This window comes from Eucyclogobius newberryi, unplaced genomic scaffold (genome assembly GCF_026437365.1).
Source record: "Eucyclogobius newberryi isolate DKJ021-1_F unplaced genomic scaffold, fEucNew1.0.hap1 SCAF_22, whole genome shotgun sequence".
In the NCBI taxonomy this organism is placed as follows: domain Eukaryota; kingdom Metazoa; phylum Chordata; class Actinopteri; order Gobiiformes; family Gobiidae; genus Eucyclogobius; species Eucyclogobius newberryi.
Window position 1 is genome coordinate 5,952,573 of NW_027315857.1, and position 27,943 is coordinate 5,980,515.

Consider the following 27,943-nt stretch of genomic DNA (forward strand, 5'->3'; position numbering starts at 1 on the left):
TGAACAAAAGAGAAAAGTACTTAACAGGAAAAAGCAATGCCTAATTATTGCTTAATACAAGACAGAGTAAAAATGATCCGAACCAAAACTTTATTTTACTGGCAACTCTAAATGTATTGTGTCTAGAGTCATGGCATCATAATGATGGTAATATGAGGTGAATTAATTCAGGTGGGACTGTGGATGACCTCACTGAAGGCCCAAGCCCCAGACCCACGGCCCGCCACTGAATATTGGTATAGGCAAATATTGATTAGTGACCACAGGAGCAAGCCAAATATTGGATATTGGTATCGCAAACAAACAAAACAATATCTCTAGCCAAAAACTGACCCATTAAAATAGTCTTATAAAGGCGCTAATTTTAACACATTTGTTGTAGTAACACTCCTTGAGTCCCTTTACTGCACACTGGATCAGCAAATATAAAAAGAATAACTAAGAATTTACTTCAAATCTAGCCTTTGAAAACATCAAGTTAAGGATTGGAACATGTTGGAAAGGTTTAAAAACATTTATGACAAACCCTTTGATCTGTAGTTTCGTAATTCAAGCCCAGGACTGGTTTTAATCTTAACACTTAAAAGATGAAGATGGCAATTGTCAGCCGTGTTTTGAAGTGTGACATTACACAACATCTGGCCCAAAGGTCGCCATGTTTGTAGTTTCTCACCTGATATTTGCAGAACACACAAACTGATGGCTATTCTGACGAGTTGCCTTGTCATTCTCTTCATGAGGAAACTTTCTTTCACAGCAGAGGACAAAACTCCAAGTTCCAACGAATCACTCTTTCCCAAAATTACTCTTGTGCGTGTCGGTCATTCTCAAACTCTGTCAAATCCAATCCACGATACTCCAGAGGGAAAAAACAAGATGAATATTTACAAAAATAAAAAACAAGTGTGAATCCGTTTTGTGTGCTAGGACAACGCCATGGTGTTTGCCACAGCAGAGCAAAAGCGCAATACCTGTCGGGATACACCTGTGCCTGACGCGTGAAGCAGGAGGAGGGAGGCGTGAGGGAGGGGCTCGGCCGTGCGTAAAAGCCGTTGGACAGGTTTGGCGAGGAGGACGAGGCAGTGACAGTTATTTTTTTGTCTTTACTTGCTCTGAACAGGTGAGAACAAACCGACGAGGCTTAGAAAAAACATGCAAACGTTAACTCCTCCTCACTTTGGGAAAAATAACCAACAATTATTCAACTTATTTAATGGGAGTTTAATGTGGAGCAGTTTGAAGCTAAGTGGCCTCTCAATTAGGGCTGTCAAACAGAAGAATTTAGCTACGCACGCGTTTGAGTATGTGGCGGATTTAACCACATACTCTGAGCTGATTTTATTTAAAAAGTGTGTCATTTGAATTATAATTTTGAATTTCCCTGCAAGCACCAGTGTTTTCATACTGAGTAGCGCACGTGGTTAGAGAAGAGTTTGATGGACTAGTGGACAAAAGGACGACTGCATGCAAGGAGCAAAACGGGGTAAAATTGTTTGCTTTTTCACATAAAACACAGACAGAGAAAAGATCTTCAGCAACTGCTCCCCGTCTGTAGAGCAAAGCACAAAGACTATTGAATTGAATTATCTATGCGTTTTAAAGATTTTAAAGCACTGGTTAACCACTTCCCACTGAATGTTTTATTTGGATATCCTGTGTTTGTTTAATCTGCATTTTGTTTTAACAGGGTACTCATGAAAAAGAGAGCAATAATAAATAAATGATGATTAAAACAAAATAAAATAACTTGTAAAGCCCCAATTCTTTTCAGACATCAACTTTCAGGAGTTGGACCACCTAAAGGATTCCTTGAAAATGGAAAGTTAAAACCATTACATTCTGCATGGAGAGACGTTTATGGCATACTGTGGAATATTACAGCTAAAGGAACAATATTTCTATGGAAACTAACAGGAGGAGGTTCCTGGTCAAGTATGAGTCAGGTTTGTGGAGATGCGAGCCCACACATTTTTTGCAAGGCAAGTTTATTTGTAAATCACCATTCGTACACAGAGTAATTCAGAGTGCTTCACACAATAGGAAAAATTCATTAAAATACAATACATACAATGTCATCATAAACATAATTTAAAAGAAGAATGCAGCGCAGTCCTGACTCTGGCACCAGCAGGAGGCCGGTCCATGTTTAGTCCTGACTCTGGCACCAGCAGGAGGCCGGTCCATGTTTAGTCCTGACTCTGGCACCAGCAGGAGGCAGGTCCATGTTTAGTCCTGACTCTGGCACCAGCAGGAGGCCGGTTCATGTTTAGTCCTGACTTTGGCACCAGCAGGAGGCCGGTTCATGTTTAGTCCTGACTCTGGGCACCAGCAGGAGGCCGGTCCATGTTTAGTCCTGACTCTGGCACCAGCAGGAGGCCGTTCCATGTTTAGTCCTGACTCTGGCACCAGCAGGAGGCCGGTCCATGTTTAGTCCTGACTCTGGCACAGCAGGAGGCCGTTCCATGTTTAGTCCTGACTCTGGCACCAGCAGAAGGCCGGTCCATGTTTAGTCCTGACTCTGGCACCAGCAGGAGGCCGGTTCATGTTTAGTCCTGACTCTGGGCACCAGCAGGAGGCCGGTCCATGTTTAGTCCTGACTCTGGCACCAGCAGGAGGCCGTTCCATGTTTAGTCCTGACTCTGGCACCAGCAGGAGGCCGGTTCATGTTTAGTCCTGACTCTGGGCACCAGCAGGAGGCCGGTCCATGTTTAGTCCTGACTCTGGCACCAGCAGGAGGCCGTTCCATGTTTAGTCCTGACTCTGGCACCAGCAGGAGGCCGGTCCATGTTTAGTCCTGACTCTGGCACCAGCAGGAGGCTGGTCCCTGAGAACAGGACTACCCACTGAATGTTTTGTGATGGTACTTCCTGGTTCTAGTCAGGACCCGAGCAGCAGCGTTCTGGATGTGCTGCAGCTGTTTTACAGCTCGTTTGGAGAGGCCAGTGAACAGGCCGTTACAGTCTAATCTATTGGAGACAAACACATGGATAAGTCTCACCAAGTCTGGTTTAGACACTATACTTTTGATGTCAAAAAAAATGTGATGAATAGAATTGAATTGATGACTTTATCTTTATTGATTACTTTAACTGCAGTACAGTTATGAAGAGTAATAAAGCGCAACTGATGTACAATAATAAAATAAATTATACAAAAAAGTACATAAAACAACGGAAATAAAATACAGAAAAAAAGGAGCTTCAAAAGTCTGTGCTCGGAGTCATTCTCAATTTGTTTAGTTCTTCTACAATTTTGAAAAGTAGGAATTTAAGAAAGTCAATAACAGAGAAAATATTATCTAAATATTTTTAACTGCTTTATCAAGTACGTTTTTGCCATTTCCTTTTTAATCTGGGTATGATCATGATAAGATGCACAGAATGTTCCGACTCTTGGGTTAGGAAACAGTTTATGTTGCATTTTTTTTATGTGCGTACAAGAATACAATTAGCACTAATGTAATGATAATCTATGAAACATTAATAATAAGAGTGAAAATGCACTGGTCAAGTCACTATGACACAAATAGAACAAAGTGCTGCTCCTTCGCCTCCAGCCAAACTGTTGCTTAGTCTCATCTCTGACATCTTGTGGCAAAGGAGAGAATAGCAAGTCTTGTAAAAAATAGTCATGAATACATTACAAGCTATACAATGTTAATAACAATGTGGAAAAAAGACCCGTTAAGTACAATATCTCTAAAAAGCTTAAATTGAAATATGAAAAACATTTGGCACAACACAAAGCACTTCTCACAATTTCCTCTAATTTAAACAAGTTCCTGTTTTCTCAGTTACGACATGCCAAAAGCTGCACAAGGTCAGAATGATGAAAAATGCATTTAAATACAAACAAACTCACAAAAAGGGCATCTGACAGGTTGATATTATGTTTTTGGAATGATCGTTTAATTTGGAGGGATTGTACAAGTGGTAAAAAATATTTAAAACTGTTTTTGAATGTGGACGTTGGTGAAGAAAGATTTAAAAAAAAATAAAAAAAATCCATCCATCTGGAAGTGGAAGAAAATTCTGCCTGTGTCCGCAACAAACGACATCCCATCGAAAATGCAAGGGAAGTTTGCACGCATAATTCAAATAATCATTGTGTTAATGTCAATTTAATAAAATGTGTAGTCAAACCAGTCATAATATGCACTTTAAGGTTTTTATTTTTATATGTGGTGTGCTTAGGTCTTCATGCCGATCGTTTCATACGTGTCTGCAGGTTGGGTCTGCAGATCCTAAAACATGATAAAAGTATAGCTTTAGTAATAGTAGTAATAGTAAGAATATTTCTTAATGATAGTAATAACAATACTGTACAAAATTTAAAAGTACTGTACTTGAATTCACTAGAAAAATTAGGAAATTGATTGCTGCCATTTTTCTACTTTTACTTTTTACACTTCAAGTACATTTTTAAACACCGAATTAGAAACGTTTACTTAAGTAAAATTTCTGAATTTGTTACCAATTTCTTCAAACCTGTATCTGTATTTTTAGTTTTAAGTAACAAAATTGAATATTGCTAATTACTAATAGTGCTATTAGTACTAACAATACTGACTATAACATAGAAATAACATGTTTCATAAAGCAAGATAATGGGAAACATACGGAGTAGATGCCTTCATTAGTGACCTGCAACAAAAGAAAATAAAACATTTTAAATTTGGAGAAAATAAATGGAACTAATAATAAAAGTATCTGATAATTGTGATGGAGTGGCACTGCGTGTCATGCGAACGTGTCATTTCCTGCGTGAGGCTGTGGTTTTACTGGACAGATATTTCATATAGTTTAGGGTTTGTGTTGTTGTAAGATGAAAATGATTACGCCTGTTCATTTGATCAGTGAAAAAAACGAGAGAGAAGATTAATTTGGATCAAATGAAAAATAAAAAATAAATAGTTATTTACAGAATTATCCAGTTCAATTATACGTATGCAGAACAACTTCTTAATACTACTTCAACATGGGAAAAAAAGGTCTGAATCTCGTTTGACAGATTTTTATTGCTTATTATTATTGAAAGATAAAAGTTTTTTTACCTGTTTACCAGCTGAACCCATCCTACAACTGAGGACCTGTAAAAGGTAAAACACGCTGAATATACAATTCTTAAAAGTGAGATAAATTAACTTAACTAATTATGATTGTAGAATTTTCAATTAGTAGATAGTCAAACCATCATTTCTATTTTACATTGAGACTTTTGACATGTGACGACAGAAGGCTTTCTAGACAGAGAGTTACAAATAAAGTGTATTGTTATTTATTAAAATCAGATTTATTTATCAATTTAATCAATAATTAAATGTTTATATTTCGATCTAATAATGCCACCGTCTTTGCGATGAATAGGCCTTTTTTCATGTGTTTGTGTCTCTAGATTCCAGACCAAAGTAAGTCATTGGCTGACTACTTGGGTGCATATTACGTCGAATAATTCAAATGCAATACAATTACCGATTTACATGTAAACTTTAGAGGACCAATTTTGTGCACTAATAAATGGAGAATGCGTTATAGACATTTAACTGTCCATCTGAGGCTTGAAGTGAACATTATATTGACTACATTTGTCACGAGGGCTGGTTCTGTAAAAGCAGCTCTAAGGGGGAAAAGTAGAGCGGTCCAAACCTTGAGCCTGCAGTAGAGAGTGGTGAGCACAAGTCCGTACAGAAAGAGGATTCCGTCCAGAATGTAACAGAGCTGAGGGTCATGAAGACCAGCGGCTGCAAAGACAAATTCAGTCAACGCAGAAACATAAAGAGGCCTAAGTTCATGTCGTGCAGGACTCGTCAGGTTTGAGTATCAGCATCGTTTTTAAGATTGTATTACTAACGTTTACAATGCACGTTGAGATTATTTAAGACGTTATACTGTAATTATTTATTTCTTTTATCATATCGCGCCCCGGAAGATGGATGGATCAATGAAACTACAATTGTGTGGCAATAATTGTTGTTTCCTATAATTACCAATTCAACTCGTGTCAAAGTTCGGAACTTCAAAGCGTAGATTTTAAAAAGGAGGAAAAAAGTTAATTAAAAGAATAGATAATTGTTCAGTCAATAGAACAGAAATTACATATTGTTCAAATGAGTTTGTGGTGTGGTTGGATAAGATATATTTTGTCATGAATGTAAATCACGTTTAGGGTCATTCTACAAAACCAGAGGTGGTAAGATTAAGCTCTACAAGCCCATCCGGAAAAAAAAAAAAAATCTAATTGTTAAGTTGGAAGTAACTTTTGGTATAATTTTGCATAACGATCTAATGTAAACATGACGAGGTAGCAAATCAAAAAGACAAACAAATCATGATTTTTGTACAATTTGAACCAGTTGTCAAGAAATATACAGTATGAGTTCATTAAAGACATTAAAACAAAAACACAAAAAAGTTTGATTTAAAATAACATTTTGCTGTTGAAATGTAAAATTAAAATAGCCAACTTTGAATTTCAGACATGGCAAAAATATAAAATAATAAAAGTATGTTACACATATACCAACACGTCTACGTAAAGACTTTTCAAAGGAATTTCAAGATTATAAAGACGGATCTACTCAAAGCAAACACAAAACTCTTCTTTCCAGTCAAACTAATCTTGTTTCCACAGAATGATGAACATCTCTATATTGTAAGAAAGCCACTCTAATGAAGAACTAGTGAGACAAGTTTTCAAATGGTCATTTTAGTCGTTTTAGTTTCCGTAAATGCTCTTCAGCTCTCAGAATAAGGAACTGTTCAGAACCGTTTCATAAAACCTTGTGTATAGTTATGAAACATTAAATTCTTGGACTCAAATTTATGAATATTATGTCATTTCCTGGCAGTTTGCTGAAAGAGACAGTACCAACACTTCAAATATAAACTTGTATCTGGTGGAAAATATTTTATCAACTATTCACTGAACGAAAGACAAGTTTTGACTCTAGAGAATGTTTATTACATTTGATACCAGCATCCTTTTAATGTAACAAACTAACTTACTCCCCACAGAATCCCATTTACAGTATGATATTAATTCTAGTTTTCATTTTGCAGATGTCGTTTTGAGATTTTACCAACTTAATATCAAAATGTCTGTTGTTTCCACCCAATGTAAGAGTTGTCTATCTATGCCTTTTACACTAAAAATAATATACACTTAGTAAAACAAATGTAACGCAAAATAAATAAAATATATATATATATATATATATATATATATATATATTATATATATATATATATATATATATATATATATATATATTATATATATATATTATTATTATTATTATTTTTTTTTTTTTTATGTATGAGCGTGTTTTAAAGAAACATTGGAATTTGCATGATATTTGGGTTTGATTTCTCATCACGGGCCATAATGTTATAAATCTGTGTGGCCATATGGGGAACATTATTTGATCTAATTATAAATGGAAACATTATTAATTAGATCACACACATTATTAAGACACTTTCAGATATTCAAAAGAAGGTATTTTGCAACTATACCATTTAGATTAGGTATATTCATTTGTACTTGTGACACAAATGTTTTAGTAAGGAAGAGAACTAACATTGAACATGAATCTGTATTAACTGTCTGCATAAACTAAAGCATTTCACATCCACTTCCACAAAGTCGAGTGGTCACTCGAACAGGAAATGTGGTGTGGCAGCAACTCTTTTTTCACTTGTATTTGCTTTATGTACTTTACACATCCAGGAGCATTAACATTTGAGAAAAGAGTGAAACAAACTGGTAATGTTACACAAGAATCCAATGCATTTCAGAACATGTTTGCAGAGGGTTAAACTACAGGTTTAACAACTTTCACTCACAGAATCATACACAGACATATTTCTTAGATAACTGCAGCATTTAAATGTACTTGTATTCGAGTAAAACTGGTTGAAAGTTATTCTTCAACCCTTGTAAAATAAATGTACATTGTGCTGCCCGGTGGTTGAATGGTTAAAGTATCAGCACACGTACTCGGAGTGCAGCCGGCTGCAGTGTCGAGAGAGACATTTGAGAGACATTTACTGCATGTTCTCTCGCATCCCTCATTTCACGCTCACCTTTCTTGTCTAATAAGGCCTTTGGGCCAAAAAATAAAATGCATGTAGATTGTCTGATCTTGGCACTTACCTGCTCTCCCGAAACACATCCACAGTGGGAGGGCGATGGCAAGCGGACCGAGGCGCCCCATGCTTGAACACTGGACACTGCCGGTGGAGCTGTCAGAACGGGCTAAACGCAGAGATCGTCTGGCTGGGCTGTCTTTAGTTCTTCTATTTGTTTGCCTCTAGCTCTGCACACTCGCACGCTCACTCACTCAAAGGGAAGTTGTGGTTGGCAGCTTGAAGTCCATCTTTCTCAGATCTTGTCAGACCACTCCCCTTTAAACATGAAAACCACTCAAAAAAAGGAAGAGAAAAAAAAAGCCAAAACGAGCATTCAGAAAAACATTTTTGAAAAGATGTGGCAATTGAAACATAGGTACAAGTATGTGGAGTTGTAAAATATTTATTAGGTTTCTATCATTTTCGGAGCATTATACAGTAATATTAGAATACGTCACACAAAAGTAAGCTGAACTGTGAACAGGAAGAGAGATGGTGGTCTGTCTTCGGTGGTCTGTCTTCAGCGGTCAACTTCACCAAACACGATGTCCTGTGTGCCTGCAAGAGACAAACATACAAAACATACATTAGTTACAGTGGGGCTATGGCAGGGTCGATGCCAGCCTTTTGGGTGCCAGAAGCAGAAATGCTGCCATTAATAGCAACTCATTACTTTATTTTGAATGATTCATTGCAGTGTGATGTATGTAGCATGTGGCCCTCAACTCTGTACGTTTCACACTGTGGCCCTCAATTAAATTTTATTTGGACACCCCGGTTTTAAACTCTACAGGTGTCACTTAAAAGTATGATTTTTTTCAAATAATCTCAACTAAGAACAGGGGAATGTGCGGGGCTAGGGGGTAGGTGAAAACAGGAATTTTCTGAGCACACAAGTCTCAGTTGTAGGACAATACAGGACACCTGTGCATGTACGTTAACATGCAGGAATCAATCAAAATATAACTTTTAGTGAACTTTGCATAATACTGTACGTCTTCTTTAAATCCTTACCAATAATAGCTACTACATCAGCCAGCATGTGTCCTTGGGCCATTTTGTCGAGCCCCGCCTTAGTTAAAGACAAAAACACTTCAGTTCAAGTTCTAAATAAAATACAGACATATGGTTGATATTTGGGAATCCATACCAAGTGAGCGAATCCTGGGGCTTTGATCTTGCAGCGGTAGGGTCTGCTGGAGCCGTCAGACACCAAGTACACTCCAAACTCACCCTGGGAAATGAATTAACAAAGAATTACTGGTATTCATTTGAATTGATATTCAAAGTGTGAACATTTAGTGTCGAGCAGAGAAAACATGAAAGGAGAAGAACTAATCTACTCCAGATCTGAACCCCAAAGTGTGTTTGGGACGAGCTGGAGAAGGCTTTGTGCAGTGGTCACATCAACACAAGATCTGTGTGAGAATAATGTTGCAATGGATGGAAATAAATTTAAATATTACAGAAGCTTATTTAAACTCTGCCACAGATTTCAATAACTTATATCTTTAAGATTTTTGCATTTAGTCCTGGTAAAGACTGTATACATTCTTCTCTTTATGTCAACCCCTTTATTAACTGACAAAATTGTGTTTTGCTCAAAATACACAAAAGTGAAAAACTTAATTAAAAAACGACTTTCTTTGAAGATATTCATGTGCACTGTTGAATTGAATTTGAGAAAGAAAATCATTTAGAAAGTAAATAGATAATTGGTTGGTGGCGTATAATATTGGCAAAAATGTTCATCAGTACTTTGTGGGATAGTACAAATATTTATAATGAGACTATATCTTTTAGAATGAATCAGAAATGTGCCACAGGATGTAACGCAATAAAGACAATGATGTATTACCCACTATCATCTGCTCCTCCCTTTTTAAACTTGTTTAAAACAGAGGAAAATATAATAGTACAGGTCCTGACCTTGGGGGCCTCCACAGCAGTGTAGGTGGCCCCTGGGGGGACCTGGTAGCCCTCCGTGTACAGCTTAAAGTGGTGGATGAGCGACTCCATAGAATTCTGTAGAGGGAAAACAAAAACAGGAGTGTCAAGTATTTTTTACACTAGTTAAGTGAATGTAAAAGAGTGGTGCTTGTCCCAGTGTGAACACGAATGTGAGACGACCTCAGGCCCTACTTGAGAAAAGTGAGAAAAGTGCTTGGATTTTGATTTAAAAAGTGAAAGGATCTTGTATATTTACGATACACGATGTTTGAATCTTTGGTCATCTGATGATTATGAAGCGTTTGGCGCGAATGAGGAGCATGTGAAGCGGACCGACTCAAAAGTGATGTAAACAGAGCTAAATCCAGTGCAACACACATGTGTAATGTGAACAGCAACACTGCAGTGTATCATCTAGTTTAGGTTATCACCAACTCCATATAGAAGGAAATGTTTTGAAATATTCCTAAGGAAGGTATCACACAGTCTATACTGTACCTTCATCTCCGATCTCTTTGGGGGGGCCACCTTGGCATCATCCACCTTGATCTCGCCCTCGGGCATCTTGTTCATTGCCTCGATCATGATTCTGAGGGACTGTCTCATCTCCTCCACTCTGCACAGGTACCTGCACCACACACACACAAACATAGACACACATTTGTCGTAATTGTAATCATGATTATTAAAGCAATTTTTCCTTTTTAAAACAACATTACAACAATCATTTGAGAAAATTCGGGGGAAAAAGTCAGGGTCCGGAACTTCACAGCGTTTCTGCCGCTTATATAACAACCATGTGGAAAGACAAATCCAGAGAAAACATCTAAAAAGAAGAAGCAGAAACTAATCTACTCCAGATCTGGGCCCCAGTGAGACAGTGTTTGGGACGAGCTGGAGAAGGCTTTGTGGAGTGGTCACTTCTCCATCATCAACACACGTTCCACTCGGTCTGAAGAGCAGAGAAGGTGTCGCAAAGTGAACTCTCTCATCAGTCAGAGCTGCTTCTTCAGAATAACAGACATCAGACTGATCTTCTGCTGTTAAAGCTTTCTCACGCCTGTGATCTGACACACGGTGATGCACAGGCTCGTAGTGATAGGATAGATAAGAAGTGGTCATTTCATAATGGGACGAGTTGGGCCGGCTCATAAAAAGCTAACGTTGCCGCGCTTCATCTGCACCTCTGCATTTAGGAGCGTCTTAATTACTTTCTTCATGAATACGAGTCAGATTGTAATAAAACCCACATCATTTTGCAGCTCAACATTCAGAGAACATTGTGCTGTCCAGATTGTCCGCCCTTCTCCTCGTCAGTGCTATAAAGAGCTCTTGCCAGGATCCAGTCACACCGAAGAGGGCTTTAACAAACATGAGAGCATCTTCACCTGTCGTAGCAGTCTCCTCTACTCCCGATGGGCACGTCAAACTCCACCTCGTTGTATTTGTCGTATGGCTGGGATTTTCTCAGGTCCCACTTGATTCCAGAGCCTCGCAGCATCACTCCACTGAGGGGGGGAAAAAAGAACATTTAAGATTTTTAATCTAGTTATTTACAAAAGCAGAGAGTTGTGAAAAAATGTGAACCTGAATCCGTAGTTGAGAGCCTCCTCAGAAGTTACCACCCCAATGTCCACTGTTCGATTCTTCCAAATACGATTGTTGGTCAGCATCTGGGAACACGTTCACGTTAGAAAAGTGAGGATGTGTTCAAATAAACGGTCACACAGAGCACTTTTCACGCACATTAACTGACACCAGTGGTTAAGTATCTTGCCCAAGAACACAACAGTAGGCACGACTAAAAGTGGTTATTGAATGAGCTGTAGTAGATTAAAACAAAAAAAACGGACCTCTTCCACTTCGTCGATACGGATGGAAAAGTTCTTGCACCACTCATAGATGTCGTCCATCAGGCCCAACGGCAAATCCTGAAACCGGGAGGATTTACTATAGTGTTGTGTGAAATAATGAACAGCCTTAATAACACCTGACTATAATCACCATGATCACTACCATGAGTTACTGAGATATCCCACCTGGTGCACACCTCCAGGTCGGACGTAGGCAGCGTGCATTCGGGCTCCAGAAACTCGCTCATAAAACTCAAACATCTAGGAAACAATAGCAAGATTAGTCTGGATTGGAGCAGATGGGAAGTGTACAAAGATTGTCTATTGCACTAGAGGGGTCGATGTCTCACTTTCTCTCTCTCCTCAAACAACCAGAAGAAGGGCGTCATGGCTCCAATGTCCAGGGCGTGGGTAGTAATGGCCATGATGTGGTTCAGGATGCGGGTCAGCTCGCCGTACAGCACTGCGGACAGTCAAAAACATGTTAGGGTCACTACAAAATATCCCATCCCATTTAGGTTATTTGTAAATGTAAAAATAAATAATAATAAATTAAAAAAACTTTATTTAGTCTGAATTTAAATTTCTTTTGGCTTTTAGATTTGGACTAACTGTACAAGCCATTGTACCATTTTTTTAACAGCACCAAGCAATATTTCAGCCAGAAATTAGACTCCAAGGCATTTACTACATTAGAGGTTTTTCTCTCCACAGACCTGACTTTGAAAACTTAAAACCTTTATCTGGATAAAGGTTAGCTACCTGCTTGTCTCCTTGGAGACTTTGCCTCAGACACGCACAGAATGGTAGAAAACATTACAAAGGCACTACTTGATGCATTTCCAAAAGCCCCACAAATGTATGAAGTATTATAATAACATAAGAGTGTAACATCTATTTTGCATTATAGATCATGCTAAAACTTTAGAGCAAAGGGCTGCATTTTTTTGTCCATTAATGTTTCTTTTACTTTTAATTTTATTATCAATCCAAAGAGAAACAAACAAGGAAAACGTTATAGCGATTAAGTTCCTCGGACATGGGCAGCACATTCTTGTTGGTGTTCTGTCATCTTGTGTGGTTCATCAATAAAGACTCTATTTTGCATTGAAACTTGCAAAATAGAGGTTGAATGGACATTTTTTTTGGCCCAAATCTGAGTCTCATTTCCTCGTGGCGTGGACTGCCGATTAGTCCTGCCATGTATCAATCATAAAACGCACCTACCGCTCACCTGCAGCCTCGTGCGGCTCGTCCCCACGTTTCCGCGTGTCTAAGCGCATTGATCTATCATAATATAGTTCCCTCAGTGTACGGGACAAAATGAAGACGGAGAAAGACTGTTCGAGCTGACTCAGAAGAAGACGGAAATCTACGGGAGACAAGCGATGCGATCTGCGGCGCTAATAAACAAACGCACGTGTGTGTTGTATCAGTCCGCACGGGGGAGTCCACTTCCGCCTGAGTTCTCAAATCGCCGAAAAATCGTCCATTGCGCCTTTAAGTCACAAACTTTTATTATGTCTTTTTCCACAGTAAACCTTTACACCATTACTAACCTTAACCTTAATCGTTTCAAATATTTAATTAGGAAAAATATATGTACATTGTATATGTATGTGTGCTCGATTCATCTTATTGGGGTGTGTATTTGAATATTCTAAAGAACATCCCTTGTAAGCTCCAATTTGAACAGTAGCGTTGGTGGTCAGTACCTCGAATCCACTGAGCGCGGGGAGGGGCCTGGATGTTGAGCAGCTTCTCCACAGCCAGAGAGTAGGCCTGCTCGTTACACATCATGGACACATAATCCAGACGGTCAAAGTACGGTAGAGCCTGTCAAACCGAAACAAGAAGTGTGTTGTGAGGGGACTTCTCGGAACTTACTTACATTCTATAATTAGATACTTGGATATTAAACACCACTTATTCCAGTGAAGACTTGGCAATAAACCCTCCATTTCTTCACTTCCATGTCTTGAAATGTCACATTTTGCTTTTACGTCAATGAGAGGGCACAGTTAAATAGCCCCAAAAGCTAACAAAGTGAATGTAAAATTGCCCTATTGTAAGTGTTAAAATCAATACTTTTGTACTTGCAATTTAAAAAAAACTTTACATTTAATTTCATTACATTACATTTAAATCAGATATATTTTTCCCAAAAATACTTAATATAGGAAGTTGTATAAAAATCTTTCAACGTGGACATGCCTAAAGACTTGTAACTTTTTAGTTGTATTAATAATCCCCCAGGTTTCTGCTAAACAATTTCACACATATTTTAAATCAAATTTTGTGATTGGGAACATATATCTACATCTGGAAGGAGAAGCACAAACTGTCATGCCTTGAAAAAAGTCTGTCTATAAAATATATCACAGTATTTTATAACACCATGTCAAAGTGCACATTATTCACAGGACAATGAATGTGTTGCCCATCATTACCATGTATTTTGTGGACAGTCTGACTACAATTTATAAATAAATACTGGCCTGAAATGTATAAAAATCTACATATTAAAAACTCTCTGGGCCATAAAACACCTGCAACAGAAACAATAGACATTCACATTTACAATGTACATTTAAAGGACTGGGCTAAAATAACCACACATTTATAACACAGAGACAATAAATCCCTATGCAGTTAAAGACACATCATGTAACCCTTTAGCCAAAAATAGACTAAAATAAAATGTTTTTTATTTTGGATGTTTTCATGGCACTGTCCTCAGTTGTTTCCAGTGTCTCCTCCGCTGAGCTCTGAGTGCAGAGGTGTCAGTAAACATTAGGGCTGGATAAAAAAAATCAATTTAAATCGATTTTGGATCTGTAATTAAAATTTTGCAATATCGATTCATAAGGCATGAGATCAATTTTTCCCCATGAAGTCTTGTGCATGGCGCAGCAGTGGCGCGTTTACGTCCGCCTGTCAAGCGTGCAAGACGGAGGTAAAACTCGGCTCAGCGAGCCGTCCCAACTCAAGTCTGACATCTGGAACCATTTCGGATTTAAAACAAAGAGCCGGATAAAACCAAAGTGGTTTGCAAAATCTGTGAAGCGGAGGTCAGTTATTGTGGAAATACTACAAACCTCAGAAACCACTTGACAAGGTATCACACTACGCTAACGTTAGCTTCCGACAACAAGCCGTCCGGGGCAAAACAAAATGAAACTGAAGGAATCACTAACATGACCCATAAAGATAACAGAAGCCGTCGCAACTTTTGTCTGCAAAGATTTACGCACCCGTACTCCTGACGAGCCACACCGCTAATAATATGGCCGTGGCTGCAGAGCCGCGGCGCGGTCAAATGGCCCAGCAGTTTCAGGAACCGCGGCACTGCCATATAGCCTCATGGCTAACCCTAACCTAAGCAGTCGTGACGGACAACGCTGCAAATAATGGTTGGTGCAGTGGAGATAATGCAGCTGATGCACGTCGAACACACTGAACTGAGCCTCACAAGCAGGTCTAAAAACTACTTTATGTGAAGTTAAACTGTCCAATTTACAAGTTTGCACTTAAAACCAGTTTATGGTGAAAAGAAAAAATAAAGTACATTTGTATTTTGTAACACAGTTGAGCCATTTTCATTATTTAAGAGCAGATTGAATCGAATCGAATCGTGATTAATCGATTCAGGACGTTATGAATCTAAATCGAATCGATTTAGGAAATTGGCCGTGATACCCAGCCCTGGTAAACATGCCACTGTGCCAGAGCACGGCCAAAATCGGGCTTGTAATTTAAACATGTTTGAATGACTGACTGGAATCTACGGTAGTCTCGTCTTTCCACAGTCCACACGGAGTCAAACGCCAGTCCAGTCTTAACAGGTCGACGCTACAAGACTGAAGCAGCTGCGGCTGACTTCAACTAGAGACAGAGTGACACGGCGACTGAAAATGTTAAGAAAATCTGGCTAAAAGTTATGTAGTGTGTCCGTAGCTTTAAAGGCAGCGTGCCTGAAAAGCAGTTTTAAGCAGTGTGCGCTGGCCTGTACCTGCAGGTATGTCTTATACTCTATGAGCTTCTCGGTGCCCCGGTGCAACAGCCCAATGTGGGGGTCACACTTCTTGACCGACTCCCCGCTCAGCTCCATAACCAACCGTAGCACACCGTGAGCCGCCGGGTGCTGGGGCCCGAAGTTTATGGTCAGGTTGGACACGTCTTTCTCAGCCGGAGGGTCTTTGTCTGTGGGGAAGAAAAGCATTTTTAGTACAGTCATTGTAGGTACGCATATTAAAAAGCACAATAGCCATGTTTAGACTGGCCCATGTCACGTAAACCAGTTCACTTAAGAGCACTTTGGAATGGTTCCGTTAATGGCAGAAGGCGTCTTCATGTCCAAGGCATGGCTCTGGGTCCAGAGGCAGAGCTCTGCTTCTTGAGCTGCTGCCGTCACTCAAATATGGTTTAGTTTTTTTCATAAATTCAATCTAAATTGTACCTGAATTACACTATTTAAATCATGAGGCAGATCCCAGCAATTTACATAAAGACAAACGTTTGTGTCAATGTGAGAAGTGGCTTAAGAGTAAACAAGAAACAACTGGTTTATCCCTCAGCCTTTCTGCATTTTATTCTCTTCGCTGCGCCTCCAACCTCTCTTTGTGTACTGTAAAAGTCGGACAATAAGCCACTACTTAAAAGGTCCTATATCATGCAAAATCGACTTTTCAGAGCTTTTAACCTTCTTACAGTGCCATTGGTACCTCATATATGTGCCCAAAATGGTTTATTGATTGATTCCTGCTGTCTTTAGCTAGAAAAAAAGTCTCTCCCCTTCTCCTCGGATTAGCAGACGGACAAGAGCCTACACACCAGGATGAGTCGGCCTGGCGAGTGCTGTAGCACGCTTCCCTGTTTCAACCCATCCTCCAGGAAGCACTCTGTACCTGAAACAACTGCCCCATAGCCCTTTCCAGGATTGTGGCGGTCTAAATATTTTTCCTGGTGTCTTTTGACACCATGGCTGAAGTTGGAGTCTGACTGATTGTGAGGTGGATAGGTGCCTTTATGCAGCTAACAAACTCAAACAGGTGCTAATTTAGATTAATAAGTGGCGCAGAGGTGGACTTTTTAAAGGCAGACTGACAGGTCTTTGAGAGCCAGAATTATTGCCGATTGCTGGCAGGTGTTTAAATACTTATTCGCAGCAACAACATCCCAATAAATTATTTAAAGATTATGCACTATGATTTCCGGCTTTTTCTTTTTAGATTCTGTCTCTCACTGCAACTATGATGAAAATTTCAGACCACTCCATAATTTCACAACTCTTAAATGAAGGGTTAGTCAGAGGAATGTCCTTGATTTCCTGGCAGACCACATTATAGACAAATCAAAAGCATAATACCGTTCCATGGAGGAGGAGCCCACTTCTCGTTGATGGCAGTGGGATACATGACTGCTCCTGCAAACTGCTCCATCCACTCCACATCGGGCTGCCATTGCTTCTGCCTACACAAACACACAATTCATAAAATTTTTACAATGGTATATGCAAATATTTACATGATATCAGAATTATATTTTTAATAATTTGCATCAATAAATACACTGTATCCTTAGTCATAACAATTTGATACACAAATGTAGATTTATCAATGTAAAACCAGATTGTATTGCATTTAAGAATGAGCCGAGAGGTATAAATCTATAAAACGAATCAAGTGTAACTGTGCCTTAAAGGAATAATGGAGGATTTTTTTTGCCGATTTGAGAACTCAAGCAGAAGTGCGCATGCGCACTCATCACCGTGCGGAAGCACATAAAAGCCTCGCGGTTACACATGCGTTTGTTTATTAGGGCGACGGATCGCATCACATCTCTCGTCTCCGTAGATTTCCAGCTCGAACTGTCTTTCTCGTTCTTAATTTTGTCCTGTACACTGAGGGAACTATATTATGATAGATCCATGCGCTTAGACACACACCGGCATATCAACCACGCATGCGCAGCCAGGGAAACGTGCTGCTATCCTGGGGACGAGCCGACGAGGCTGCAACTGTGCAGTAGCTGCGTCCTATGATTGATGTGAATGAACTACTCGGCTGTCCACGCCACGAGGAAATGAGACTCAAGATTTGGCGCCAAAAAATCTTCCATCTGAATAGAACTGCATAGTGGTTTGAACATCAGATTTCAATGTCATAAATAGGGGAGACTGGGATAAGATGAGCCACCCATTAAAACTATAAAATAGGTGCCTCAACTATACAATTTTATTTGGAATATGACATTATAAACTGAAAGCATACATCAAGTCCAGTAAACTTTCAGTTGAATAGGAAACTTCACAAAAGCAGAGTGTTGCAAATAAATAAATATATAAATATATATATATATACATATATATATATATATTTTTTTTTTTTTTTTAGAGCAAATTGTTTTTATCATTGGTAATCATCTATCATTAGCTTGGTAAAATTGGAAACTTCAAAACATATACCGAGTTGTGTAACTGTACCACCTAAAATATGATATAACACATTTCACATTTAATTATCACTTTTACCATGCCAATGTGGGTGTAGAAACAAGTTAATTGAAATATGCAAGCTATTTCTTTACTCTGGGATGCATATTTACAAAAATAATACATCATATATTAGTTTTCTCAGTATAAAATCTCTCATAAATGTATAAGTTCAAGTTTGATTTAACTTTAGCCAGGTGAGGGGTTAGGTCTTTGGGTAAGTTGAGCATGTCTTATGGACCAAAGGATTGTGGTTTGTTTGTTTGACACCAATTTCTCAATAAATAGGAGTCTATGTCAGAAGAAGCTTTAAGGAAACATAGCTACTTTTATTATATTTTATTTTGCATCTTTACAACGCACACATGCAAAAAAGTGGCTCAAATTCATGCTCGCTATCTCCTCTATGCATCGACTATGTATTTACTATAAACGGGATAGGGACATCTTTGATTGGAAACACAAAGTCTTGAATCCGTAATCATCTGCTAGATTAACAGATACATAACTGCTAGAGGTGAAGTTGACAAGACAGCAAACTTGTAAACAACCCGCAGCTTTAGCAAATTAGCAGTCAACCACCATTACATCATATGTCAAACTGCATGTAGCAACGCCTCCACACAGTTTCTAAAAAAATAAACAATGTAACGATAGTGTTTGTGCAGGTCGATCACGATGACCGTAGCATCTTACGTTACAGAGGGCTCTTAGCAGCCACGGCTAGCGTTAGCATCACAGCTGACAGGCGCGTTTAGAAGCTAGCAACATCCCACATCTTCACCGTTACTTTTTGTTCTCCTGTACCTGGTCTGTAGCACGGTGCAGCTCGGACTGAGAACGCCGTTATTTACAATGAGTTTGCCTGAAGGACGTGTCAGCCTGGAGAGCAACCTCAACATCGTGGCCGCCATCTTGGCTCAGACCGCTGTGCTTAAAGGGCGTCCTCTGTTGATGTTGTAACGCGGTTTGCCGTGATACTGCCACCACAGGACACTTTGTGGTACTGCTCGTTATTGGCTGATCTTCTTTTATTGGTGGTTGGCAAACAAAGGTGCATTACCGCTACCAACTGATAAGGAGTAATGTATGTAGTGAAAGTGAGGAGACCCCAGGAAGAATAACAACTGGTATGGCAGGAGCTAATGGGGATCTTAATAAACTATGTAGTAAAATTGGAGAAAAAGCTTCAGTTGTAGTCATCTGGACTCAGTTAAAAAAATTAGACATTTCGACTCTCATCCAAGAGTCATTGTCAATAAAAGAATTTAGGTCGAGAACTCCGATATGTAGTAAAAACCTATATAGAAAATATAATTACTCTAATTAAAAATCCTTACATTTCATTAATTAACTATGTCTCTCGCTAAAACCTAATCAGTAATTTGAAGCTGGCACTCTAGATGTTGCTGAAGAAGATCCTCAAGATTAAGTGTCATTTTAAGGTTGTTTTGACTGTCCTTCATTTCCTTTTATTCTTCACTGCATTTAACACACTCCAGTGATCATCTCTAGACTGGTGTTTTCCTATTTTAAGTAGTGTATCATGTAAGGGATCGTCTTTTTGTTGCTTTGAAGCTTCAATACATCGTTGTGGCAGTAATTGTTTTGAAATGCTAAAAAACTCTCTCAACAACGAGCACTAGGCCAACATTAGGCGGCGGGTGAGGCGCGGAGCACGGGGAGTGCGTACGAGGGAGCCAACGCGGCTGGTGCGGCAAGACGCGGCGCAGCAAATGATCAAGAGATTTGGCTCTAGTAACGTGCTACGCACTGACCGGAAGAAGGAAACAAAACAAACCCGCATGAGGTTTCGGCCAATCACAGAAGACGTGAGATTCTCACTGAGACAAAAGCGCGTGTTCTGCTTCTGTCATTCTGACATGTCTAAGGTCTAAACGCAGGCAATTGACAATTACAGGTTTTGACAAGAAACATTAGTTTCTCACTCTCTCATCCTCTTGAGACTATCTCAATGTGGTCATCTCACAGTTTTGGTTGAATGGCCCTAGGGCCCGTGGACCATGTGGATCGCGTAAACAAACATGCGTGACAGGTGACATTATTTGGAGAGTTCATAACTTCTAAATATAAACTTACCAAAGGATGTTCAGGGATGTTCACCAGAGGTCAACATTTCCGTTGTATATAATAGTGTTTTGAAACTGGAGCGGGAGACATCTTGGGTATTCTGATGCTAATTAGGTACTAATCAGGTATGTTGCACCAAATTATCAAAGCAAGTTTCCCTATGTTTGTGAATTTTGTTAATCGGTCAATGGCAATAAACATTTTCTGATTGAGTCTGATTCTGTACTCAGTGAAGAGGAAGCGAAAGTCATGTTACAATGGGATGTTGGTAGCCCATTACAGGGCTGTTAGAAAACGAAGAAGAGTAGTCTCAAGTGAAACCAAAAACTCCCACAAAAACAAGTAGGATATAGTTCCCAGACTCGATTCGCAGATTGAGAATGACTCTGGGATGAGAGTCAAAACGTTTGTTTTTCTAAAAACAAAGTCCAGAGATGATACAATTGATTTTTTTCTACACTATGAACACCTATATTGTATTCTGTTTCACATATGCAGTATTGCACAACCACCACCTCTAAACTCAATCCCTCCCACACCATCATAACTCTCTATTACAAAATCTAGTAGTAGTACAATTAAAGGCATAAGCATGAAACAAAACAAAACTGTAGCCACTTTAACCTTTCCACTGTTCCACCAGTAAGATTTAACCCTTTCCAAACTTTCAATAGCTGCTCACTCCTTGTGACACCCTATTTGTACCCATCAATCTTCGTTCCACAAATGCTCTCAATCCGCAGTTTTATTCTTCTCTATTTCAATTTTACATACAGCACAATCTGTAAACTACCATATCACAAAGTGTCATGTCATAATCCCTCATTCGTCCAGGAGTGTTCCATTGTAGAAAAAGATTCAGTTGTAGTCATCTGGACTCTGTTTTTTTGCAAAAACTAAAAATTTCGACTCCTATCCAAGAGTCATTCTCAATCTGCGACTCAGATATTTATCCTACTCTGGGTAGGCCCTGCCCACCAAGGTTGAATCTTAACCCCCCGTTTTAACTGAGTCCAGATGACTTACAACTGAATCTTGTTCTACATGTCAATGTTTTTTACCTTCTTCTTTAACGCCGATTACAACATGACGGGACTGACATCCACAGTCTCCCTCCCTCCTAAATTTTAGAATAATTTTAAACTAATGTCCTTTTATTTAACAACCGTTTTTTAAATAAAGGTTCTTCTGCTGGTCAGCTGCATGCCTTTAACAAGAACTTCTCCTTTGGGACCGGTAATTGAATAAAGGGAGGGTAAGTTTAATTCCATGGGGGTATGTGACTCAGAGCACCTTTAAGGAGGCCTGTCTTACCCCAGGAGAAGCCCGTTCCGGCCCAGTGGGTGTCATGAGCACCCTTCATGCAGTTGGAAGTGCAGAATGTTTATAAAAAAGTTTATCAAATAGAAATTAACTGTCAAAGAAATGCCAAATGTTTAATAAAAAAAACAGTGCTTTTATTTATGTAATACTGTGGAAAAATAATTACATACCATTTTTAAAAAATATTGAAGATAATGAAATAAAAAAAATGAGTTTGTTAACGCTTGTTGTACATCTTTTAAACAGTTTCTCTGCTACGAAGAACAGTACGATAAGATAAGCATTAGAGTCGTTCTAAATTCAAAGACACAATAATACAGGATACATCCTACCAGAGGTATAAAAGTATAGAACAGGAGTGAGCAATGATATGACGCTATACTGAAGCTGCACACCCATGTGCACACTCACACTCACACACACCCATGCAGCAGCACACTTGTGCACGTGCTCAGAGGTGCTGCGTTCAAATGTCTATGACAGTACAGGCTGTACAGAGGGGCGAGCGAGCACCCCACACACACATATACATACACGCACACACGCACACATCCATACACACAGGTCAATATAGTGACAGCCTTCATTGAACCTCTAGTGCACTCTGGCCCACACAGACGAGAAGGTGAGAGGATGAGGATGGCTCATGGACATCATGGACATGTCTCCTAAGGCTCTGTATCCTCTACACCAGGCTGTGATGAATGATCAAGGCCCCACAGCGCCTGGCGACAGGGGCCATAGAAGGAGCTCTACTGCATACACATGTCTGTGGTCAAACTCCATGGACTCTTGGCACTAGGTTGTGTTGATACTCAAACCTCTGTGATAAAGCTGCACCTGCAGAAGGCTGCAGGGGCTGTTGGCACGACTCAGTGAGGTGCACCACCTCCACTTTTGGTCCAGACACACACATAAATGTTTACATTGATAAAAAATAATTTGTAATGTTAAAAATAGAATACAAAGCTCTAATCTGGTGTGCAAATAAAAAGACATTACACAGATATACGGGACGCCTAAGCATGAATACTGTCGATGCAGTGCAAATGATGACCCCCCCCATGGTCCACAGGCACAGGCTGCCTGGACTCTATGTGCTCGACGTCAGACACACCCAAACTAACTCCTAACGGTGGCCAAACGTGACGTGGACTGTTGAGGTTTCTCCAGATCTGTATGTACCATACTGACAGACTGTGAGTTCTCTTCATGTACAATGGCCCCACATGGGCCCTCATGTCCCCCAGGTCCCTCTGCTCCGTCCTGATTGTGACGCGCTGTCCGCTCTGCAGAGCTCACATTTACACTGGGAGTGACTTTGTCCCTCCCTGTCTCAGAAGTATTGTTCTCTTTTTGTCTTGCTCAGTCTGTGCATGGCTCTGTGTGTGACACTGTTCATGTGCTGTGTGTGTAGTGAAGTGTATGATGCCCCCTGGTGGCTGCTTACACCTCACACGTGCGTCTGCATCCTCTGCGTGTGGCGGCTGTGGGAGTAGTCGGAGTGCTGCGAGGTGTAGGAGAAGCGCGTGGAGCTGCCGTATTTGCCCAGTCCTGTGTCAGGCCCTGCTGGGGCAGGGGCCCCGGGAGACACGTTCACCCCGGGTGTCCCCACTCCGTACATCTCGTAGGAGGGGCCAGCCTCCAGCGGTGCCAGGCTGGACGGGGCAAAGCCCATGCGGTAGGGCTGGTAGTGGGATGGGTATCCATAGTTGTCGTAGGCTAGCTGTGAGGTGGAGTCCAGCAGGCTGCAGTCCGGAGGGAAGTCTGCGGCCGAGGGCCCAGGGTTAGAGGGGCCCTGCTGGTTCTGGCCCCCGCGCGTGAAGGTGTTGAACTGTGCGTAACTAATGTGGGACAACCTAGAGGGAGGCCGCGGATCGTAGCAGGGCTGGGGACGTCCCGGGGAGGTGAGGGGCCCTGGCGCTCCTCCGCTGGCCGTGGCCCCTGAGCCCCCTGCACTGCTGCTAATGGAGGCAGCGCCCCCTGGTGTTCCTGTGGGGGAGCGGTAGTCCGAGTAATGCACAGTAGAGCGGGACGCGGGCCGGCCCTCGTCGTGAGTGGATGCTCGCACGTTGTAGTAGCCGTTTGTGGGGTCCTATGTGTGGACACAGACAGGGGCAGTTAGAGGGCCAGCTGAGTCACATTCACTAGAACAACAGCCGTACAAGCAGGTAATAGTAAAAGTCAAATGTTAAAACTATTGAAAACGGATGAAACTATGCTGTTGTGTTCAGAACATGTTCCTTCTAACAAAAAGCATATGGGGCAAAATCTAGCACTATATAGTGATAATATATAGAGCAGCTTTCAGTTCAAGTGGGCTTGAACATCCAAATCCTCTGCGCTCCAAACTCAGTGCACTTACGCCTAACAGGATTTGGACTTCTCACACAGTACACCACTCAAACTAAATCTGACTGTGTGTTAGAGGTGGTGTCAGCTCTCATTTGCTGGCTAAATCAGCTGAGCACACCATGTCAACATAAATTACTCAATCTTGCATAAAATTTGCTTTATTATGCATTCTCACCATTTTTGCTTTGTTGTATAAGCACATATTTAAGGTATGAGTAAGGCAAACTTGTGCTCGGCAAATGTTTTAGCTTGTTATGTATGTATGTATGTATGTATGTTTGTAGCAAATTAATATGAAGACTATTGTGGTTGATGGAATGAATGTCCAAACAATTACTAATTGGATTTACATTTAAAACAAAAGCGGTTTTCTTTGTCAGAGTTGCAGGTGTGAATTACACCACTAGAGGGCAGGGTTACACCTTACAAAAGTATCAGAGCAAGCAAAAGTAGCTATTATATCAAATATTGTGATAGCAATTTTTAAATGTTACATGACATACACTTAAATTCAGTGTACAGCACATATTGAAAATATGTTCATTACTATTTGAGAAAAGAATGAAATAATTAACTGCTAAAAGAATACAACAATCTCATATATTATTTCAGAACATGTTTGTAGAGTTCTAAACTACAGGGTTAATCGAGACACAAGGATATTTGGTTCTCTGCAGAGGGTAATATATTCTTTAAACTATTTAAAGCTGGGGCACCCAACCTTTCCCCCCCCTTATAATTAATAAATTTCCATCCCCCAGAAAGTGCATTGTAAAAGCATAACTTCAGTCCTCCACATGCTGTCTTATCATAATAATTATACATTATAAATTTGTATCCGTAGTGTTTTTACAAGTTACAGTTAAAAGTTACAGCTAACCTTAAGGTCGTACTCCTGGCGTGTGTCCAGAGTGTCGCTGCGCAGCTCCGTCTTCAGCTCCATATCATCTTTGAACGGCTGGTTGGAGGGAGAGAAGGACACAGAGGGCAGAAACTGAGGCGTCAAAACAAAAAGAACCAAAAGAACCAAAAAACAAAACAGCAAATAAAAAGAGGTGTGAGAGGACAAGAGAATAAGAGTCCGTTAGAATGACAAAAACAGGTTACAAGAAAGTTCATTTATAGACAGCAAAGAAATCAGAAATTAATATGGGTTGTCAATAGAGAAATATCACCATGTATCCTTGTTTAAGTTTTTCTATTTTATCTCTTATAGCAGCTTTCTCAATCATCTAAATTTGCAAACAAAATACCCTCACAACAAAATAATTTATACTATCTTTTTTTTCTTTAGATTTTTCTGGACTGAAGGTTTTATTTGACAAGTTCAGGCAGCATGAAATGGGGAAAGAGAGATATACACCAACCATATTGCCCACCTTTATTGTAAATATATGTAAATGCAAATTTTCTATTGCACTTGAAAATTATGTGAACTGTGTGAAGTAAGATCACGTGGATTTGAATTGACGCTGACTTTATTTCAAATTCAAGTATGATTGAAATCCTGATCTATAAAAACAATATCATGCCTAAAGATTATTTATAGTTTTAGTCAGAAAATTTTAATTTTAATGCAATTGGTTACATGCCTGACTTGCATCTGGAAATTAATTTTTTTGTATTTTACACATTTATTTTCATGTCATAGACAGTCTGAACCTGATTGGCCCTGTGCACAACGGCAAACGGCTAGCTCACAGTTAGCGTCACTTCCTGTCCAATTATACACCCAATAGTTTTTTTCTCTTTCACAGTAAAGAGTGAGTTACAGATGGATAATCACTGGCAACATGTTAAGACTTTTACGTACAATGTAAATGTGTCATTAGCGGAAACCTACGTGTTCATTTCAAATACATTAATTTTAATATAAAACAAACAAACCTAATACAACATGTTTACAAAAACGTACATGTTTTTGTAAACATGTTAGTTCAGTTTGTGGTGATATTTTAACATCTATATTGATAACATTTATTTTATGTTAGCATTAGGTAAAAGACAAAACCACTGTCTCACATGGTACGTAAAAGGTCTTACCATACTCTCCACTTTGTGTTAATTAATACATTTTTTGATTATTTTAGCGAGACTCGAATTCCCCATAAGGAATGAATGGAGCAGGAAGTGGAGCTCTACAGTTTTAATGCGACCAGAACTAGCCAGTTTTGTGACAAGGGCCCATTGACACCTTCATTGAAGCACCGTGAGCTAGCCAGCACCGGTAATTATAAAGGGTTTTATTCTTCGCGAAGTAGGAAGTGTGCTGTTACCATGCTAATGCTAACAGAATTGCTTTGAGGCAACTGTTGTTGTAATTTTGGGCGTTACAAAAATGTAAGCGAAAAGATCTTAAAACTCATTGCAGGGAATAATTATAACGCTCAGTAAGACGGTAAAACTCACAGACAAAGCATCTTTAAAAATGTATATTAAATTTAAGTTACTAATAAATAAGATTAGTGATTTTGACATAATGCCATTAACAGTAGTAGACCACATTACTATTAAGACCATGGCCATGGTATATTTCATTTTGACGTCATCAGTTTATTTACACAAGTATGTTAGCGTGTTAGCTTAGCCTCATGCTGCTCACCGAGTACATAGCCTTGACCATGCGTGATGCCGTGGACACACTCCCAGAGTCCTCCTCCAGGCTGTGGCTCTCCTTGTTTATGGTTTCCACCTTAATGTCAGGCTTCCCCAGCGTGACTCCGCGGCGACCTGGAAGAAAAACACACAGGCCGGCACGATTCAGCATGACCGCCAAACACACACACATACACAAACGCACAGCTCCGGTGTTTTCACGAGCAACAGGAGAGATGAGTCAAAGGGAGATTTAATAATAAGCTTTCAGGCCCGCCGAGAGAGTCCTAATGAAATGTATACATAAAAATAGAAGATGTATGGAGGATTGAGTGTAGAGGCAGTGCAGGACGGGAGGAGACTGCCACTATTTGTGCTCATGTAACAAAATATGTATATTTAGGGAGACATTGTATAGCAAAATTAATTCTCATAAGTCAAGTTAATTTAAGAAATGCAAGAAAGAAATTTAAAACAATCTCCTTTAAATAATACTTGAGTACTTGAAGTGTTATGAGTTTTTTTCTTGACATGCATTATACTCATTTATACATTTAAAAAAGAAAGACAAAAAAAGTTATACAACAAGTGTAAAGAAGGTTTTTCACAAGCTTTACACAATTATTGGTGCAACTCTTATTTAATTTAATTATAGGCATTTTCTACTGTGAATGTTAAAAATATAATTGACCTTTTATTTCTTAGTATGTTTATCGTAGGACATCAAACTGGCACACGCGAAAAGTAAATTAAAAGTTGGATTTTACAAACTATTTGAGGAAACACCAGGAGCAGAGTCGCCCACAGACAAAGACACAGACACAGCCACAGACACACAGCCATAGACACACAGCCACACATACATAGACACACAGACACAGCCACAGCTACAGACACTCAGCCACACAGCCACATACACAGCTACACCTACAGACACAGCCACATACACAGACATAGCCACAGCCACATACACAGACATAGCTACAAATGTTCCCTCTTTGTGGTGCCACCCCTGTAAGAACTATGGCCCTATCTGAAAATGTCCGGCTATGCCACTGATTGCAGCATTAAACTTCTTACTTCTTCGCCAACACCTTTATTAACTGTCTATGATACAAGTATGCATATACTTTTCCGAAGAAATGTGTTTTATG

The 27,943-nt window shown here is 39.7% G+C and overlaps 4 protein-coding genes across 5 annotated transcripts in view; all 4 read right to left on the reverse strand.

Annotated features, from left to right (window-relative positions):
- The window catches only part of nectin4a (nectin cell adhesion molecule 4a), a 49,016-nt gene extending 48,037 nt beyond the window's left edge, over positions 1 to 979 (reverse strand). Inside the window, exon 1 of the mRNA XM_072458499.1 lies at positions 674 to 979. Within this exon, the coding sequence (XP_072314600.1) occupies positions 674 to 737 (64 nt within the window). The 5' untranslated portion in view covers positions 738 to 979. The remainder of the gene's footprint in view (positions 1 to 673) is intronic.
- Positions 980 to 4,168: 3,189 nt separating this feature from the next.
- Positions 4,169 to 8,350, reverse strand: fcer1g (Fc epsilon receptor IgFc epsilon receptor Ig). Its single transcript, XM_072458501.1, has 5 exons — positions 8,155 to 8,350; positions 5,646 to 5,740; positions 5,054 to 5,089; positions 4,620 to 4,643; positions 4,169 to 4,243 (listed from the first exon to the last, which is right to left on the reverse strand). Exons 1-5 carry the CDS (start codon positions 8,213 to 8,215, stop codon positions 4,190 to 4,192), a joined length of 270 nt encoding a protein of 89 aa, XP_072314602.1. The 5' UTR covers positions 8,216 to 8,350; the 3' UTR covers positions 4,169 to 4,189.
- Positions 8,351 to 8,516: 166 nt separating this feature from the next.
- On the reverse strand, positions 8,517 to 19,389 carry ndufs2 (NADH:ubiquinone oxidoreductase core subunit S2). Its single transcript, XM_072458500.1, has 14 exons — positions 19,233 to 19,389; positions 17,301 to 17,404; positions 15,945 to 16,135; positions 13,648 to 13,768; positions 12,283 to 12,395; positions 12,119 to 12,193; positions 11,933 to 12,010; positions 11,667 to 11,752; positions 11,468 to 11,587; positions 10,578 to 10,707; positions 10,059 to 10,154; positions 9,280 to 9,363; positions 9,144 to 9,201; positions 8,517 to 8,687 (listed from the first exon to the last, which is right to left on the reverse strand). Exons 1-14 carry the CDS (start codon positions 19,337 to 19,339, stop codon positions 8,650 to 8,652), a joined length of 1,401 nt encoding a protein of 466 aa, XP_072314601.1. The 5' UTR covers positions 19,340 to 19,389; the 3' UTR covers positions 8,517 to 8,649.
- A 2,562-nt stretch (positions 19,390 to 21,951) lies between these two features.
- kirrel1a (kirre like nephrin family adhesion molecule 1a) overlaps positions 21,952 to 27,943 on the reverse strand; it is a 75,376-nt gene continuing 69,384 nt past the window's right edge. Inside the window, exons 13-15 of one of the 2 annotated variants that reach the window (XM_072458478.1) lie at positions 26,797 to 26,924; positions 25,075 to 25,152; positions 21,952 to 23,934 (exon numbers count right to left, since the gene is read on the reverse strand). In XM_072458478.1, the coding sequence (XP_072314579.1) occupies positions 23,293 to 23,934; positions 25,075 to 25,152; positions 26,797 to 26,924 (848 nt within the window). In that variant the 3' untranslated portion in view covers positions 21,952 to 23,292. Of the gene's footprint in view, positions 23,935 to 25,074; positions 25,189 to 26,796; positions 26,925 to 27,943 lie in introns of both variants that reach the window. The other variant, XM_072458477.1, reaches the window with a different exon arrangement.

Coding starts and splice junctions, on each gene's coding strand:
- ndufs2 (XM_072458500.1), bottom strand. CDS start 19,339: ATGGCGGCCACGATGTTGAGGTTGCTCTCCAGGCTGACACGTCCTTCA. Junction 9,364..10,058: donor CTGCTGTGGAGGCCCCCAAG/GTCAGGACCTGT, acceptor TTCATTTCCCAG/GGTGAGTTTGGAGTGTACTT. Junction 8,688..9,143: donor TGATGTAGTAGCTATTATTG/GTAAGGATTTAA, acceptor TGTCTCTTGCAG/GCACACAGGACATCGTGTTT.
- fcer1g (XM_072458501.1), bottom strand. CDS start 8,215: ATGGGGCGCCTCGGTCCGCTTGCCATCGCCCTCCCACTGTGGATGTGT. Junction 5,741..8,154: donor GATGTGTTTCGGGAGAGCAG/GTAAGTGCCAAG, acceptor TTGTCTTTGCAG/CCGCTGGTCTTCATGACCCT. Junction 5,090..5,645: donor CTCTCTACTGCAGGCTCAAG/GTTTGGACCGCT, acceptor TACCTTTTACAG/GTCCTCAGTTGTAGGATGGG.